This window comes from Muscardinus avellanarius (assembly GCF_963383645.1).
Source record: "Muscardinus avellanarius genome assembly, chromosome: 21".
Lineage (NCBI taxonomy): Eukaryota > Metazoa > Chordata > Mammalia > Rodentia > Gliridae > Muscardinus > Muscardinus avellanarius.
This window is the reverse complement of record NC_137807.1, coordinates 15,006,884-15,025,603: the sequence shown is the minus strand read 5'-3', so window position 1 is coordinate 15,025,603 and position 18,720 is coordinate 15,006,884. Positions and strand designations below refer to the sequence as shown.

Sequence of the window (18,720 nt, the reverse complement as noted above, 5' to 3'; positions counted from 1 at the left end):
CCACCCACCCATCCATCCATCCATCTATCCATCCAGCCATCCTTCCTTCCTTCCTTTTTCCCTCCCTCCTTTCTAATTATTATTATTATTATTATTATTATTATTATTAGTGTGTGTGTGTGTGTGTGTGTGTGTGTGTGTGTGTGTGTGTGTGATACTGGGGATTAAGCTCAAGGGCATTCAACCTCTGAGCTACACTCCAGCCCTGTATTTTTCTTTCTTTTGAAACATGGTCTCACCAAGTTGTGGAGGGCCTCACCTACTTCTAGTTGAGGCTAGCCGAGAACCTGTGACCTGTGTCAGCCTCCCAACTACTGGGATTACAAGCGTGCACCACCATGCCCAGCTCCTATCTTCCTTAGTAAGCCTCTTTCACTCATGAATGGTGATCAGAGTTCTTATGATAAGAATTATACCTGTTTTTTCCAGGATTCTCATTCTTGGTTTGCTAAGCCACAGATACGGCTAGTTTCCTGTGCCTTAAAAATGGAGTGTAATAGCACATGCTTAGCCTGACAATACCCTACATTCAGTGCCCAACACCACACACACACACACACACACACACACACACACACACACACACACACACAGACCAAATTGATGAGGTTATTAAATGACATTTCTTAGAAACAACATTGCCACCAAGCCTGGACTTTGTGTCTTGGGACTGACCCACAGCGCAGAAGGCAAAGGATATGGGGAAAAGCATGCTGGAGCCTTTTAACATGTTACAAGATATGTACATGTGCCTGTGATCTCAGCAACTTGGGAGGCTAAAACAGGGAGCTCACAAGATCAAGGCTAGCCCGGCAACTTATTTAAACAAAACAAAACAAAACAAAAAAATGGGCTGGGGGTACAGCTCAGAGATATCATGCCTCTGGGTTCAATCCCCAATGCCAAAATAACCAAAAAAAAAAAGATTATCATAAGCAATCTCTGTACTTCATCTTTATAAGTCCTTTTAAAGTCATTTTATGGTACTGGTGATTGAACCTATTTTATTTCTATTTTGAAACAGGATCTCATTAGGTTGAATAGTCTGTACGTGCTGAGACTGTCCTCGAAGCTGTGACCCTCCCGTCACAAGTACTGGGATTACAGGCCTGTGCCACCACACGCAGCTGGGTTTATGCTTTTCCTTCTTTTTTTTTTATTTTTTGCACGACTGGGGATGGAACCCAGGGGCATTCTACCTCTGAGCTACACCCCCAGCCCCATTTTTTATTCCTTATTTTGAAACAGGGTCTCACTGAGTTGCAAAGGAACTCACTAAGTAGTTGAGGCTGTCTGCGAATGATTATCTTCCTGTCTCAGCCTCCTGAATGCTGGGATGACAAGCATGCACCACGACTAGCAGGGTTTATGCATTTTAACAACAAATCACCCCAGCTGAATCAAGTACCATACTGCAATCTCTGAAGCCAGGAATGGCAGATATTTCTATTTTTGACAACTACCAGAGATAGTTCTACCATGTAAGCACATTTCAATTTGAAATACCAGCATAGCACTTCTGGACTGGAGGGAATAAACAGTGATTCACAAAGGTAAGCACGTGCACACGCGCACATGAAGTGGGCTCAGTAAAGTCATTCTCGTGTGAAGACGATAGAGCCGCGCATGGCGGCACACACCTATAATCTCGGCATCTGGGAGGCCAAGGCAGGAGCAACACAAGTTCAAGGCCAGATTTAATAACCTAGCTAGACCTTGTTTAAAAATAAATAAAAAATAAAAGAGCTGGAGATGTAGTTTAGTGGAAGAATGCCCCTGGGTTCAATTCCCAGTACCACCAAACAAAAGAAAACTACAAATAGAAAAGATCACTTTAAATTGTGCCCAAACCGTGCTGTGCACACGGCGGGACACTGGCTGGACACTGGCTCCAGCTTGCTCACCACCGGGCTGTTTACCGTGTGGTTCCTCTCTTTGAGGTGCTTCCCGGAGACCACGCCCAGGCCCGTGGGGCCTCTCAGTGAGCACTCAGGTCCTCTCCTCTGCTCCTGGGAGAAGTGTCAACTATACAGAGAAGGAAGCAAGCAAGACGCAACGCCGCAGAGCAGGCGTGGCCCTGCAGGGAGCGGCGGGGAAGACAGCAGCTGCTGAGCTCCCAGGAGGCCCAGGACTCCTCCCTGCAGTCCTCTGCCTGCTGACCTAGCGCAGGCACTGAGGAAAGCTGCTGCTTTCCCACACCTGATGGGATGTTGTTAAATAATGTTTCATGAGCGTGTGTTTGTCCAGGCCACTAGGATGTCCTGCAGGACCGTTCACAACTTCCCAGAATTCTCAGAGAACAGAGGGCGAGGAAGAGCAGGAGTCCCTTCCTTACAGGAGGGTGACCGCAGGCTGTGCTGCCTCAGAGCCGACTCTCCTCCGTGGGCAGGAGTGTTAGACTTTTAGATGTGCCCACGCACAAGCGTGCGCCTTCGAAGGAGACAGGCAGAAATAAGAGCTTGGCTCCTCTCGGGACACCGTCTGTCTCAGCACCCCGTCCCTAGCCGAGGGCCAGAGAACTCAGCTGCGGGTGTGCGGGGGCTGCTTCTCTCCATCAAGAATGAGGACGGCTGCTTCTCCCAATACAATGAGTTTTATTTCTATTTTCAGTGAGTTGACATGATGGGGAAAAAAATAATTCCCCGTAAAGCCCCCAGAACAAACAAAACCACGCTCGCACATTTGTTCATGTTTCCAACCACCTGGAAGTCAGCAAGTTGGAACCAATCCCCACTCGGGCGGGAGCAAGGCGTCCGGAGGAGCAGGGCCGCGCCCCCTTACCTGCCATGTGTGTTCTCCTGGGCTGCTCGTAAGAGCTCCTGTATGTTCTTGGTTATCTGCTCAGTCTTCCGGATGACAGCCTCAGTGCTGGGGAGAGGGGGGCTCGGGGCGGAGTGGGGTTCTGCTGGATCTGGCACTGAGCTGTCACCGGGCCACACCATACTCCTTTGCCTTCCCTTTCGGCTTGACCTGTGAACAGTAACAAATGATTCAAGAGCTGGGTACAGTGGTGCACGCCTGTAATTCCAGTACTTGGGAGGGTGAAACAGGATCACAGGTGTTAAGGACAGCCCAGCAACTTAGTGAGACGCTGAGCAACCTAACAGAACTTGTTTCAAAACAAAAAAATAACAAGGGCTTGGGTGTAGCTCAGATATACAGCATCCCTCAGTTCAACCCCCAGCTCCCGTAACACACATACACACACAGGAGTGGCTGAACTGGGTGTGGTGGTACACGCTTGTAATCCCAGGACGTGGGAGGCTGAGACAGGAGGATGACAGGTTCATAGCCAGACTTGGCAACTTAACGATGCTCTCGGCAACCTAGTGAGACTATTTCCAAATAAGAAAATTGGGCTGAGCTATAACTTGGAGGTAGAATGCTTCTGGTTTCCATCCCTGGTGCCATAGACACAAAAACAGAGTGGCTGGGTTGACGGGCCCGTGTCTCCTGCTGGCTGGACACGCCAGCGGGCTGCCTCTGTGGCTTACTTTGCCCGCCTGTGCAGCAGGAGCTGGCTGCAGGGCTGTGCTTCATCTATTTGCAGCTCCAGCTCACTTGGAGGCTACTGCACAGCACCCCAGGCTGAGGCTAGGGGCTCTGGTAGGAAGGGTATGGAGCAGGAGGGTGGCACTACAAAGTACCAGAGTAGAGCCAAGTCCTTGGGGTATGCAGGACAGAACCTAGTGTCAACAATGTACTGATTTTTGCAGAGGGTAGATACCTAGAGACAAGCCTAACATGCTGGTCCAAGGACAAAAGGCCCCCTCACAACAGCAAAAGAAGACATACAGACTGTCAGCTCTGCCTGCGCATTTGAAGATGACACGGGTTTGAAAGGGGCTGGGGTGCAGGTGGCCAGGCCGTGGCCCTCGCGAGCCCGCCCCGCGCTCTCCCCGCAGACGCACCCCGGGCCCCCTGGCTCCGTGTCGTTGGGAGTGTTGTCGTAGTCGCTCTCGGGCGTGCTGTTCTGCTTCTCTAGCCTGGAGGCCTACAAGAAAGAGAGGGGCCCATGAGTTCTCCAATCTTCCCTGGGAAGCGTCACCTGTTAGGCTATGTGCCCTTCACCCCCAGGTCTCACTTGGGACAGGAGTCAACTCATTACTGAAAATTAAGTATAACATGAACAGCAGGCTCAGAGCTGGTTTCTTTCCTTCCTGCACCACTTTCTTAGCTCCGTGACTGCTCCATCAACAGATCCTTGGGATCAACTAACAAACATGCCGGCATGCAAGACTCTTCGTTTAGTTCTCCAAGGAATATGAAATTCATAATACAAGGAGCCATGGTTAATAGACAAACATGCCAGCCTTTGACCACAGACCTTCAGGCTGGAGGCTGCCTGCAGATGATGCCAGAGAAGATAAAAGGTCAAAAAAGCTTCTGACCCACCCCAGCATACAGAGGTAGAAGGAAAACAGGACCAAGAGCCCAGTTCCTGTCTCCTGCTATAGGCACCTCCAGCACTCCACACCTGAAGCACCCACGGCTCTCTGAGAATTGCTTTCAGGGGCAGTTTTTATGCAACTCCCGAGAAAACTGGCACCTGGCACCATTAGTTTGTAGCCACATGCTGTTTGTGAAGCAAATGGATTTACCCACCATGACACTTGGTTTCAAACCACTTTTATCTGTTTCCAAAAACATCTGCCCCTTAAATTACAGAGATTTGGGGCAACTGTGGAGATTCAAAAATGGGATATAGATTTAAAGGAGGAGCTGGCCATGGTGGCACACATCTGTAATCCCAATACTGAGGGAGACAAGAGGACTGAAGGTTTGAAGCCAGCCTAAGCAACTTAGTGAGACCCTCAGCAACCTAGTGAGACCTTGTTTTAAAATAAAAAATAAAAAGGGCTGAGAGTGTACTGGGTTCAATCCTCAGTACAAAAATAAATAAATAAAATAAAATAAAATAAATAGACAGATAGATAGATAAAGGAGGAATCCTAAAATTGTTTTGAGCAAACGGTAACACCACTCAACACAGGGCCTCACAGGTGAGAAAATGTGAAGCGATCTCATACCCCTGAAGGAGCCCCATCAGTTATGAAACATTATTCATAATGTTTGAGAATTTCTTCATTTAGCTAAAAATTGGTATAAGCTGATTCAAGCCCTAAATTGACTACCTTGCAAAAGAGACACAAGCTATTTCTAGCTCTACACCTTGAATTTAATTCAAGTTAATAAAAACATATGATTATGGTTGCGGATGCTGCAGTAAGATGTGGCTAAGAGTAGAACTGGAAACTGCAAGCTTTGTTGAAGCTCGTGCAGCTCCTTCAGAGAGCACCAGGTCAGAGGAACGCCGGCCGGCCGGCTGGCTACTGATAACCCTGCTTGGCCTCCGGAGGCTCTGGGGTCTCCTCGGTGGTCATACGGCATTCTGTGGCCTGTGCTCATGGCCTTTCCCCTTCCCTCTCCCAGAACAAACGCTCTGCCTGCTGAGGCCTTTCTCATTTCTCCAAGATGCTTGAGTGTGTTCCTACCCACTCCAACAAATGACACTTGTTTTGAGCTCCTAAAATTCAACATAAACTATTACTTTATCCACTCAAATGCATCTGGCAAAAATTATTTAAAATGTTGGCCTAGCCAGGTATGGGAGCACATTCGTGTAATCCCAGTACTTGGGAGGCTGAGATAAGAGGATAGCAGGTTCGAGGCTAATCTCAGCAGTATAGTGAGACTCTGTTTCAAAATAAAAAAATAAGCTGGGCGTGGTGGTGCACGCTTATAATCCCCTGCTTGGGAGGCTGAGACAGGAGGAGCACGGTTCGTGGACAGCCTCAGCTACTTAGTGAGGCCCTTTAACTCAGTGAGACCCTGTTTCAAATTAAAGAATAAAAAATAGGGCAGGGGGTGTAGCTCAGAGGTCAAATGCCTCTGGGTTCCATTCCCAGGCCTGCAAAAAAATAAAAAAATAATAAAAATAAAAGGGCTGGGGGTGTGTGTAGCTAGAATGCACCTAGGTTCAATCTCCAGTACCAAAAAAACAAAGTGTTGTCCTAGAGCCACTCAGGGAGTTCATAAAGATAAATCTTGGTAAACCTGCTAAACTTTTGTGCTCCTTTTGTTTGTATTTCCTACTGTGAGAGTTTTGCTTCACCTGCAGCCCAGTTTTGATCTGGCTTTATGAGTCAGAGGGTAGTTGGGTACTAACAGTATGGCTGGGAAACTAAAGGTGGCACTGTATCCACCGTTAGTTAGTGGGGGACAGTAAACCCAGGGGCTTTGGACGGGACCTCTGATGACTGAAACAACTCCCAGCTCTTCTTACTGTTCACAGGGAATGACTGACTGACCTTTCCATTAATTTTCCTTCAGTTTATATGCATACATACATATACATAAATGGATTAAAAATTATACTTAATTATACTGGAAAGTTCATCCAGAGCTGATCTAGTGGGGGAAAAAACTTAGAAAATAAAATTAAACTCAGAAAATTACACATTTCTGCCAGGTATGGTGGTGCATGCTTGTAATCCCAGCATTATTCAGGAGGCTGAGACAGGAGGATTGTGCAGGTTCGAAGCCACCCTCAGCTACTTAGTGAGGCCCTTTGCAAGTCAGTGAGACCATGTTTCGAAATAAAGAATAAGTAAGCCAGGCATGGTGATACATGCTTGTAATCCCTGTGCTTGGGAGGCGGAGACAGGAGGATCGCACAGGTTCGAAGCCAGCCTCAGCTACTTTTAGTGAGGCTCTCAGCAACTTGGTGAGACCCTGTTTCCAAATAAAATATAAAATAGGGCTGGGAGTATAGCCCGGAGGTAGAAAGCCTCTGGGTTCCACCCCCAGTAACACACACACACACACACACACACACACACACACACACACACTAAAAAATAGGGCTGGGGGTGTCGCTCAGAGGTAGAATGCCCCTGGGTTCCTTCCCCAGACCCACAAAAACAAAAACAAAAAAAAAAACAAAAAAAAAAAAAGAAAAAGAATTACACATTTCTGTATGGAACTTTTTTACTTCCTTGATGTGAATTTGAGTTACAAATCAAATGTGTTACCTCTAATGACCAAAAGTACCAAGTTTCATTTAAACATTTTAGAAGAGTCACGACTCATATGCCCACTTAGAGTGCTCAGGAAACGTTCCTCAAGCACAGACACAGTCCCCCAGGAAACCCGTTACTTACACATCGAGGCCTTCATCGTTGTTAACACAAGCATACAGGATTTCAACGGAGCCAGCATTTAATCTGATGGAAATTATTGTGAACATGCAGAGCCAAGAACTATTGGTTAAAGGTGCTGTTCTTTCAAAGCTGTTAATAGAAAAATTACCGTATAGCTGGTGCTGGTTTTGTTTATTTAGTAGACTCACGGTGTTCTCTGAATATTGACACATCATAAAAATCTAAACCCCTGATGAAGCTGTCAGGAATAACCAGGGTGATCAGGTTAAATGAATCAGATGTTCATTTGTATAAAACTATCTCAGCAAGCAGTCCTTGCAGTGGGATACCAATCGTGTGTGTGTGTGTGTGTGTGTGTGTGTATGTGTGTGTGACTAGGGATGGAACCCAGAGCTTATGTATGCTAGGCAAGTATCCTACCACTGAGATACATCCCCAGGTCCCCAAAACATTTTTCTTAAACCCAGAAAATTTCACAATGGACAAGAAAGGTTTGACTCTTATGAATAGAATTTCAATTAAATATTTCATTACTATTTTTCTATCATTTAGTTTAGCTGGAATATTGTAATGAAAACATAGTTCGAATTCAGGACTACTCAGAAAACTCTAAGTAGCCAGACGTGGTGGTACATGCCTGTAATCCCCACATTTGGGAGGTTGAGACAAGAGGACTGCGGTTCGAGGACAACCTCAGCTACTTAATGAGGGCCTTTGCAACTCAGTAAGACCCTGTTTCAAAATAAAGAATAAAAAAAAATAGGACTGGGGGTGTAGCTTGGAGGTAGAACCCCACTGCATTCCATCCCCAGTACTGCAAAAAAAAAAAAAAAGAAAGAAAGAAAGAAAGAAAGAAAGAAAGAAAGAAAACTCTTAAGTACTATACATCAAGAAATTTAAAAAATAGATGACTGTAAAAATGCAGAAAAGAACCTCAAAGGGCCTTGGCAAGCCATATGGCAGTGGCAGGGGACAGTGTGCCCCATCCCCCCTGCTGTGGGGTATTCCACTGGTCTATGAAGGTGAACTTTCAGCCACAGTCAGCCTCCCGCCATGCCTCTTCGTTAAGAAAAGACTGAGCCAGGACTTGGATGCAGGCGTCAAAGCAGAGCTCTCTCCCTGGCTCATGCAGCCATGTTCTCTTGGTGCATGCAAAATGTTTTTGTTTTTACACTGACAGTGCCTTTGGGAACAGGCACTATGCCATCTAAACCCTCAGGACCCTTTGAGCAAAGGGCTGGGCATAAGATGTTTTTAATGAATGCCTACTGCCTGGCTTCTCTACGAGGAGCTTACCTGGGTCATGTGTGCTCTTGAGAATGTAAATCACACACCAGCAGACTAGGTCTCAGCACCTAATACAAGTGAACAGCTTTACACTAAGGGCTGCCAGCGCCCCTCCACGGCTATAGGGTCTATAAAACCTAGGTTTACTAAGTATGGTGCTGATGTGAAATTTGATAAAATATGTTGGCAGTTTTTTAAAAAAAGTACAAGCCGGGCATGGTGGCGCACGCTTGTAATCCCAGTGCTTGGGAGGCTGAGACAGGAGGATTGCAAAGGTTTGAAGCCAGCCTCAGATACTGAGTGAGGCTCTCAGCAACTTAGTGAGAGCCTGTTTCCAAGTAAAAATATAAAAAAAATAGGTCGGGGAGTATAGCCCGAAGGTAGAAAGCCCCTGGGTTCCACCCCCAGTACCACAAAAATAAATAAAAAATAAAAAGTAAAAAAGTGTAACATTTTAGTGCTAGTCCAAATATAAGATTTTTGTTTTGTTTTATACTGAGGACTGAATCCAGAGGAGTTCTACCTATGACTATACCTCAGCCCTATTTTGTTTTATTTTGAAACAGAGTCTAAGTTACCATGTACTGGCCTGGAACCTATGATCTTTCTGTCTTCGCTTCTAAAATTATAGGATTATAGGTGTGCCCTGAAAGCCATTTTAATCTGGAGGGATGTACTCTATTAGAATATGTAACCAGCACCCAGCTAATTTTTCTGATCGTTTAAAGAGACAGTATGCTCAGAATAAATGCTACAGAGTGACTTGTGAACTTGTTAAACATGATGTGGAAACAAGCAACATGGAGTTAGACAAAGGGAGCCCGCTCACTACAGGTCTGCGTGCGCGTGTGCACGCGCGTGCGTGCCCGCTGTGCTGTGAGAAACCAGCAGGGAAGCGCCGCCTCATGCAGGACAGAGGGCGGTTAGGAGGGACAGGGATAGGAGGGCCAGCGCCTAAGCACAAGCGCCAGGAGCACTGCCCTGCCTCAGAGCAGACCATTCGAGTGTACTTAACCCTTCGGGCGCTTTCGTCCCTCGACCAGGAAAGTGTGGAGGGGAAGGAAGGCAGAGATGAAGAGGAGGTCACAAGCGCACTCCTCCCGATCTGGAAGCGGAAAAGAAATACGCTCGGGAAAATACAACACAAACAAAGCCCCAAACACCTACCCAGGCTTCAGGAAGACGAGGTGAAGAGTCCTGAAATCTCAGAGACCGCTCATGACAACAGCCCCTGACGATGCGCCAGAGACGGCTCGTCCCGTGGTGGGTCATGTCTCTGAAATTGGTCTAAACTTGAAAGGCTACTTTCCCATATGGGAGAAGGCAACGCCTTCATGTGCACTAAATTTGCCATTTTTAAAGGGTAGCCTAAAATGAATTTTTTTTTTTTTTTTTTTTTTTTGGTACTGGGGGTGGAACCCAGAGGCTTTCTACCTCTGGGCTATACTCCCAGACCTTTTTTAATATTTTATTTGGAAACAGGGTCTCACTAAGTTGCTGGAAGCCTCACTGAGTACCTGAGGCTGGCTTCAAACCCGTGTGATCCTCCTGTCTCAGCCTCCCAAGCGCGGGGATTACAAGCGTGCGCCACCACGCCCGGCTAAAATGAATATACTTTTTCAATCAGGACTGATAAGATGAAATAAGATACTACAAATGATAAGTTGGCATAACGCCACCTAGCCTCGAGTACGATAAAACTTGAAATATGACACCCTTACATTCTAAATTTTTCTAGAATAATAATGTGCATTGTAAAAGCTAATAAAGATTGCTTTTCCTAAATTTTGTTTTCAGTTAAACAGTAAGATTCTTAGTTCAATAGCATTCCTATTATAACAAATGTATCAAATCAATTGTCTTAGAACTTTAAACCCAAACAACTTAAAAAGAATGAAAGTAATGGACTTCCAATTACATGTAACAATATTAGAACTTTATCACTCTGAAGTCTGACAAAATAAAATGAGGGCTGATTTTACTAAACCACATCCTTTATATCATTTACCAGAGAATCTTTTGCCAACTCCTGACTGAAGAAATACTAACTTGACGCTCAAAAGGATAAATAGTGCTCTATGAAGACAGCATTGCATGAAGTTTAAAATGTAAGTATAGTATTTTTTTTAAAAAAAAGATTTAATTTCTTGTGGTACTGAGGATGGAACCCAGGGGCATTCTACCTTTGAGCTATACCCCCAGCCCTATTTTTTAATTCTTTATTTTGAAACATGATCTCACTGAGTTGCAAAGGACCTCACTAAGTAACTGAGGCTGGCCATGAACCATGATCCTCCTGTCTCAGCCTCCCGAATGCTGGGATTACAAGCATGCGCCACCATGCCCAGCAAAAGAGAGATTTAAAATAATAAATGTACCTGAAAGACATATAATGCTCAAAAACCCCATAATACAATACTTATTATAAAATATAATTGTTAGACCCCTGCTACAGAATACAGTCTTTGGAATTCAACCTCTGTAGGTGGACACAGAATCCTTGTACTTCATTTATAGGAAATGAAAAAACCACGCTTCCTCTTGGAAAGGGCAAGGTGGGTGCAGAGCCGTGCAGGGCGGGGGGCCGGCTACAGAGCCTGAGCCCTCTGGGTGTGCTGTGTGCCATGTGGGCTGGGCCCAGGTGCCACCTGCTCACATGGGAGCATCCAGGAAGGCACCGCAGGCCCTAAGGGCTCCAGTTCCAAGGAGCACATCCCTGTACATCTTGAAGATGACAACACTTTTCCTAGTGGCCTGTAAGCTTTGCTTTCGTTTTTGGAAGTGGGGAAGAAAGAAAGCTTTACACAAAAAATCCCAACAGGGTGTGGCTGGAAAATATCTCAGGAAAGTGAGGAAGGAAACGGGAGTGGAAGCCAAGTGTGGTGGCGCACACTTGTAATCCCAGCATTCGGGAGGCTGAGCCCGGAGGATGGTGGTTCAAGGACAGCCTCAGCTACTTAGTGAGGCCCTCTGCAACTCAGTGAGAGCCTGTTTCAAAATAAATCATAAAAAAGAGGGCTGGGAGTGTTGCTCAGAGGTAGAATGCCCCTGGGTTCCATCCTCAGTACCACAAAAAAAAAAAAAAAAAAAAAAAAAAAAAAAAGAAAAGAAAAGAAAAAAAAAAAAAAGGGAGTGGAGTTGAGCAGGAACCAGAATCCCTAATTTGACCTGAAAACTTTCAGCCCAGGGCCCCATGCCTTGTGTGAACACCGCAGACACCATGGATATTAACACAGCAAACACAAGGGCAACTCTCAGGACCCAGGTTGGCAAAGCGCGGGCACTGGGATCTGAGGGTTCAGAGGAGGGAGGGGGCGCGCAGGCTGCGCAGAGCAGGCAGCAGAAGGGCCGTGGCGTTACTTACGTGCGTAGGGAAGGGCTGGAGTCTCGTCCTGCTCTCCTCGGGGTGATCTGCTTCTCCCAGTGGGAGATAAGGTTTCTGACCTGATCCCGTCTCGTACATGGACATGGGCCTACTGGCCCGGGCAGACGGCCGTCGCTTTAAGGAAGAGTGGTTGGAAGGGTCTAGGTACTCAGAACCAGTCTGCACCTGATAGACATTGGTTGTGGCCTGTTTCCTGAGGTTCGAGTTCTCACTCTGGAGTGTTTGAAGCTGAAAGAAATGTTTGGCAGTGGGACTGTGTATTTCCACAGCAAGCACACAAAGCAAACACCAAGTAAATGAATGCGACTATCCGCTTTAAACAGTTAAGAACCATCGCTAGCTGAGGTGAAAGGAAAAAGCAACCATAAACAGAACTTTCTTCTGGAATGAGTGAAGTAGAATCAACTCACTTTATCATATAGGCTAAATAAATAATTTAATTTCTGAATGTGGGAATGCTGCAGTCTGGACTTTTAAAATATCTAAACATCTGACCACTTAAAAATTGTTCTAGTGGAGCCTGGGAATGTTCTGGGTTTTTCTAAGGCTGTTTCAGTGAGCTGCTCTTCGAATGAGCCCTGAGCGATTTGCAGATGCCAAAACTGACAGCGGACACCACGGAAGCAGCATAGCGGCGACCAGCGTTGCTCTGCGAAGCCGGCAGACAGACTCAGCTATGAAGTCAGATCAGCTACCGCTTCCCAAAGAGCCAACGAGGAAACTGTGGTCGACAGGTTTTTATTATACAATACTTTTGATAATTCCAAACAATTCAACACTTTAAAAAATAAGAAGGAATGGGATGATGGTAGTTTTCTCTGTTAACATATCCTAGGGCGCTATGTGAGCATCTTCGGAGGGTACCCGCAGCACGCTGGCCTGCCGCTGGTCAGTCATCTCTCGGTGGGCTGGAGAATTTGGCCTTTCTTTCCTTTGGCTTTGTCACCCCCAAAAGAGCACGGACATGGACTTGGTGGTGTCAGCTCTGAATGTGCTAATTTGCCTGGCACTGCCCCGTTTTGGTTAGACACTGTGGCTGGAGGCCCTGAACGCTCTTTCCCCTCCTCACATGCAGGCTGCTTCCTGGGTAAGGGCGGCAAGGAGTCGTGGGGCAGTTTAACCACAGGTAACTGCATCCATCCTTCCCTCTGATGCGCCTTCCTCCTCCGTGACATTTTATGAGTGGGGTGTGGCGTGAGTTCAGCTGTCTACTCTTTAAACAGAGGTTGTAAGATCTGACCAAATTCCCCTCCAGTGCCAGGGTATGAGTCCACAAGCAATCGTGTCTGTACCAGGAGATCCTTACTTTTCCAATAGCAAACCCATGCAGTGCTAGGAGTTACTTTCAATTTCTATTTAGAAAGCATCATCTGTGAAATATACAAGGAGTCGCTGTTCCTCTTCATTAATTAGCATCTTTTCCAAGCAACTGTTAAATGTGAAAGATCAGATACAAATCATGCTACTTTGTCAACTCTAATAAACATTTCACCTAGCTTTAAAATAAATACGTCTTTGCTACATAAATCCCATGCCTTTATATTAGTAGGGCTAAATCGCTGAGACAAGGGGCTGCCTGCCTCTCCCACAGGAAGGCCATCTCCTCTCAGTCCCTGAGGGGCAAGCATCTATACCACAAATGCTTTCAGCCTAACTTGTATCTGCAACCCTCTTCCAGAGAGAGAGATAGCTGCAAAGTGACAGGCAGCCACATGAAATCCCTACACTCCAGGATATGGGCAGGAGTGAGGCGTCTGCTGAAACTACTTATTGACCATGGCCTAAGTAAAATGGTTAAGGTCTGAAGAAGAGGAGTCTAAGAGACACGTCCTTCAGTGAAAGACTTCATATGTTTGTCTATGTAAAACCTCAGTTACTGTTTCTTGAAAAAGGTCTTGAAATCAGAAACTATTTAAACATAGCTCACGCCTATAAAAAAATTCAGCCTGGATTTTGTTGGAATGTATTTTGAGATGAGCATAAGTTCTTGTTTTCATTTTTTTTTTTTTTTTTGTGGTGGTACTGGGGTTCCTGGAAGCCCTTCTACCTCCGGGCTACACTCCCAGACCTATTTTATATTTTTATTTTGAAACAGGGTCTCTTAAGCCAGCATGGCTGGCTTCGAACCTGTGCGATCCTCCTGTCTCCACCTCCCAAGCGTGGGGATTACAAGCGTGCGCCACCACACCCGGCTCTTGTTTTCAATTTTTAAAAAACTTACTACTTGGTATTAGAGAGATGTCCTTGGATACATTTTAATGATGCTTATCTAAGTAAGAACCAGGCTGCACTTTTTTGATTGGAAGGAGTGTGACAGAAACTAAGTCACAGATTAAAAAAAAGCACTTCTAGAATTGATGAACAATGGCAAATACTTTCACTCTGCTTTTTTTTTTTCCTTCAGTACTGGGGATTGAACCCAGGGCATTCTACCTCCGAGGTACATCCCCCAGCCCTATTTTTATTATTCTTTATTTTATTATATTTATATTTAATTTGTGGTATTGGGGATGGAACCCAGGGGCATTCTACCTCCAAGCTACACCCCCAGCCCTATCATTATTTTGAAACTCAGTGAGACCCTGTTTCAAAATAAAGAATAAAATATAGGGCTGTAGCTGAGGCTGGCCACAAACTGTGATCCTCCTGTCTCAGCCTCCCGAATGCTGGGATTACAAGCGTGCGCCACCACGCCTGGCCTATTTTATTTATTTATTTATTTATTTATTTGGTGGCACCGGGGATGGAACCCAGGGGCCTTCTACCTCTGGGCTACACTCCCAGACCTATTTTATATTTTATTTGTAAACAGGGTCTCACTATATTGCTGAGAGCCTCACTAAGTAGCTGAGGCTGGTTTCAAACCTGAGCGATACTCCTGTCCCAGTCTCCCAATTACTGGGATTACAAGCGTGTGCCACCACGCCCGGCTTTATTCTTTATTTTAAAACAGGGTCTCACTAAGTTGCAGAGGGCCTCACTAAGGAGCTGAGGCTGGCCGTGAACCTGCGATCCTCCTGTCTCAGCCTCCCAAATGCTGGGATTACAAGCGTGCGCCACCACACCCGGCTTCACTCTGCATTTCTTAAAGAAGCTCAGCCTTTTGCTTTCAAAGATTCATGATTATCTCTGGCAATCTCTATGCTGAAAGGAGTTTTAAAGAATTAAAAAGGTGATGCTTGGCAGACTGATGTGCAATGGTAATGTCACCAAGCTTCAGAAAAAGTCACTTCGAGAAAATTATCAGTCTGATTAATGAGTCAAACTACGATCCATTAAGCAAAATTTGTTCCAGAGAAGGCAGAGGAAGGACAAGCCCTGTGTGTATGGAAAGAGCTCCTGGGCTGTCTTGGTCACAGCTGTATGCCAGCCCTAACCCGGGCTGAGGTACAGAGCAGTGTCTGTCTGTTTCAAGCCGGAGTGACTGCAGGCCTTCCCATCCCTGCATTACAGCCAGCAGAGCATCTCATCAAAGGGATCTCTGTGGAGCGCAGGCCAGGCCTAGACCTTCCCGCAGGAGCAGCCCTGAAAAGGACCAGCTGTCAAGGAAACGCGCCTCGTGCCCAGGTCTTGGAAATGCATCTGAAACACGATTCTTCAATGACGGCATAATGACCCCGACAATAGACTCTTCTGTTTCTGCTTAAGGGAAGTTTAAAAACTTCATTTTTGAAGAGAACTGAATGACGGAAGAAATGTACACGAAGTCTTGGGCAACATGTGAAACTTTCCAACTTCCTTTTCTTTGCCTTTATCATAAAGAACTACACCTGCCCTCCTCCTCTTACGGGTATGCCTGGCCACACTCCTTTTAGGGATTGATGAATACATGCTGTCCTTTTTTTTTTTTGGTCTTTTTGGCAATGAGGATCAAACCCAGGTGTTGTGCTTGCCAAGAAGCACCCTGCTACTGTGAGCTACACCCTGCCCATGCATGCAGTTCTAATTGCAAACGGTAACAAACATGAAAATGCAGAACCATGGGATTATCTCATAATACAGTGGAATGCGTTCTTCTTTTCTGAGGACGCTACTCTGTAGTGGGCCATGCTCTAAGCTCTTAAGGACATCACAAATAAGTGTTAAGTTCTGGTGACAAAGTGGTAGTGTGGGAAGGGTGGACAGGGGAAGGGTGGGTAAGATCTCAAGAGTAAGCAGGAGCAGGGAACGCAGCCTTGCACGGTGTGGGCTGGGATCTACGTGAACACACACCTGCCCAGGACTCGCACCTGCTCTGTCTATGGTGTAGTCATCCTTACAATGAGGGATGCGAAGCATCGCAACCGCGCAAAGGCATCCTGGTTCCCAAGAAGCCCAGCCAGGTGCTCAAGTTGCTCTTCCTTAGGGCGTTTTCTGGATTTCTCATCAGGGCTATTTAGTTTGCATATTCATATACACTCTGCTTCCAAGGAGCTGGGCCCATGATTTCTAAGTGTGAGACGGTTACTGTTTCCTTCCCTCTGACCACAAGCAGGTGTCGGGGCCTTCCTTATGCTAGATTAAAGTCAAACCCTCCTGCCATTGATCAACGTGTTACCTTTTTCTGCACAATTCTCAGCTCGTCACTCAAGTTGTTATTCACCTTCATTAGCTGCTGTATCTTGGCCTCAGAAGCCACTAGAGCGTTTCTGACCTCCATAAACTCCTGCACAGTGACTGGTCCATCTGACAAATCTGAATCTAGGCTCTAAAAATAAATTGGGGAAAATGTTCACAATCTCAGATGATGATAGCATTACAGACTAACAGCTAAAGAATGTCAAATTCTGGCCATGCCCATTGAATTAAGAAGGTAAACCAAATTGAGGCTTCTGAGCCATGTAAAACTGAAACAAAATAGGGTCACTATATTTACTTTGTGTGTGTGTGGTACTGGGGATTGAACCCAGGGGCATTTCTACCTCTTAAGCCTACACTCCCAGACCTATTTTTTTTTTTTTTTTTGAAACAGGCTCTCACTTGGTTGCTGAGAGCCTCACTACTTGCTGAGGTTGTCCTTCAACCTGCGTTGCTCCTGTCTCAGCCTCCCGCGGACTGGGATTATAGGTATAAGACACCACACCCAGTAATATTTAAACTTTGGCTTTCTACCTCCGGGCTATACTCCCAGGCATATTTTATACTTTACTTGGAAGCAGGGTCTCACTAAGTTGTTGAGAGTCTCACTAAGTAGCTGAGGCTGGCTTCGAACCTGCGTGATCCTCCTGTCTCAGCCTCCCAAGTGCGGGGATTACAAGTGTGTACCACCACACCTGGCATATTTAAACATTTTTAAAGTCAGTATTTTCTTTTTTGGTACTGATGATCAAACGCAGAGGCATTCTATTGCCAAGCTACACCCTCAGCCTGATTATATTTGTTTTTTGAAAATAAGGTCCCACTAGCTTGCTGACAGCCTTGCTAGGTTGCCAAGGCTGGCTTCAAACCTGTGATGCTCCTGTCTCAGCCTCTCAAGTACTGGGATTACACGTGTGCTCCACCACACCTGGCTAAAGTCAGTACTTTCTAATGGAACAGACAGTGGGGCCACAGATCTAGGCTGACATGGCAGCCTGAGAAAGTTTGTCATGCTAGTCTCTTCTTGGTCATTTTTCCTTTTTGTTCATTCTCTTACTAACTTCATTCATTCTAACATTTTTATTGCACAATAGACAATTTCTAGGTGCTGGGGATATATCAGAAAACAGACTAAGACTCCTGCATCTGTGTGTTCACATCCAGCAGCATGGGAGAGGGAAAAAATTCACGTTAAGTACACAGACACTGACTGCTGGTGCTTAGTGCTATGGAGACATCAAGTGGAGCAGGGGGGGCCACGGCAGCTGGAGGAGGGCGCAGGTGCACTGCATGTTAGGGAGCTGGGTGAGCCTGAGCTGAGGCTGAGCAGGCGAGGGAGGGCAGTCAGGTGGTATGTGGAGAGCCTCCAGCTGTGCAGGGCTCAGCCAGAGGGCAATGTAGGGTGGAAGCCGGGGGTCAACACAGGGCCTGTCCTGGAGGGTGGCCCTCCCTCTGCCATGGCACCATGGTTCTCACAGCCACGTGAGGTGGGCGACTCTGCACACATCTTCTGTAAGTCCACCTTTCCGCTTCAAACTTCCAGACCTTTCTAGTCTACCTTCCTACTTATGCCTCTCAGTGTCTGTGGAGTGCTCTGGGGGCGAGCCCTGGGGATTCATTAGTGGGTGGGCCACCCGGGACCCTGTGGCCCTCGCTCCAAGCTCACATTTCAGTGCCTCAGTGCCTCCAGCTGGGTACCTCCCAGCGCAGGCCCTGCGGCAGCCAGTCTGGGCCTTTTCAGGAGCATCCTATTGGTGCCCTTGCCCACCCTTGGCCTTCCTGCCCCTGCTCTGAACTGCTCCTGGCCAGCTCTCCTCGGAACCCTGGGTTACGTCCTCTCTGTCCAGCCTGCCCTGCCCAGGTGTCCCTTAAGAGTCGTGCCATCGACCCAGCCACTCTGTGGAGCTCTGAGCACCGAGTCCTCCGCTCCTGTTCCTGCTCTGTGCAGTGTGCACCACTCCACAGCTCTGCTGTAGTCAGCAGAGCTCCCTAGTTCCTACGGAAAGGAACTAGGCTTTGTTTGAGAGTATTAACCAGAGAAATTGCTCAATAAACATTTGCTGAGTGAATAAACACTCCAGTTACTCCTCTACTCCTCACAAGTTTCATAAAATCACAACAGCAGCAGGGCTGTGGCTCAGTGCTCAACCCAGGGATGCTGGACACGTGTGTGTGTGTGTGTGTGTGTGTGTGTGTGTGTGTGTGTGTGTGTGTGTGTGGTGGTACTGGGGGTATAAGACACCACACCCAGTAATATTTAAACTTTGGCTTTCTACCTCCGGGCTATACTCCCAGGCCTATTTTATACTTTATTTGGAATCAGGGTCT

General features: G+C 46.5%; 1 protein-coding gene across 5 annotated transcripts in view; it reads right to left on the bottom strand.

The window, feature by feature from the left end:
* The window catches only part of GIT2 (GIT ArfGAP 2), a gene marked incomplete at both ends in the record, with an annotated part of 55,921 nt that overhangs the window by 2,158 nt on the left and 35,043 nt on the right, over window positions 1-18,720 (bottom strand). Inside the window, 5 exons of one of the 5 annotated variants that reach the window (XM_080717858.1) lie at window positions 2,782-2,970; window positions 3,912-3,994; window positions 9,466-9,555; window positions 11,815-12,063; window positions 16,373-16,522. In XM_080717858.1, coding sequence (XP_080573984.1) covers window positions 2,782-2,970; window positions 3,912-3,994; window positions 9,466-9,555; window positions 11,815-12,063; window positions 16,373-16,522 — 761 coding nt within the window. Of the gene's footprint in view, window positions 1-2,781; window positions 2,971-3,911; window positions 3,995-9,465; window positions 9,556-11,814; window positions 12,064-13,240; window positions 13,265-16,372; window positions 16,523-18,720 lie in introns of those variants that run through there. The other 4 variants (XM_080717859.1, XM_080717860.1, XM_080717861.1 and 1 more) reach the window with 4 other exon arrangements.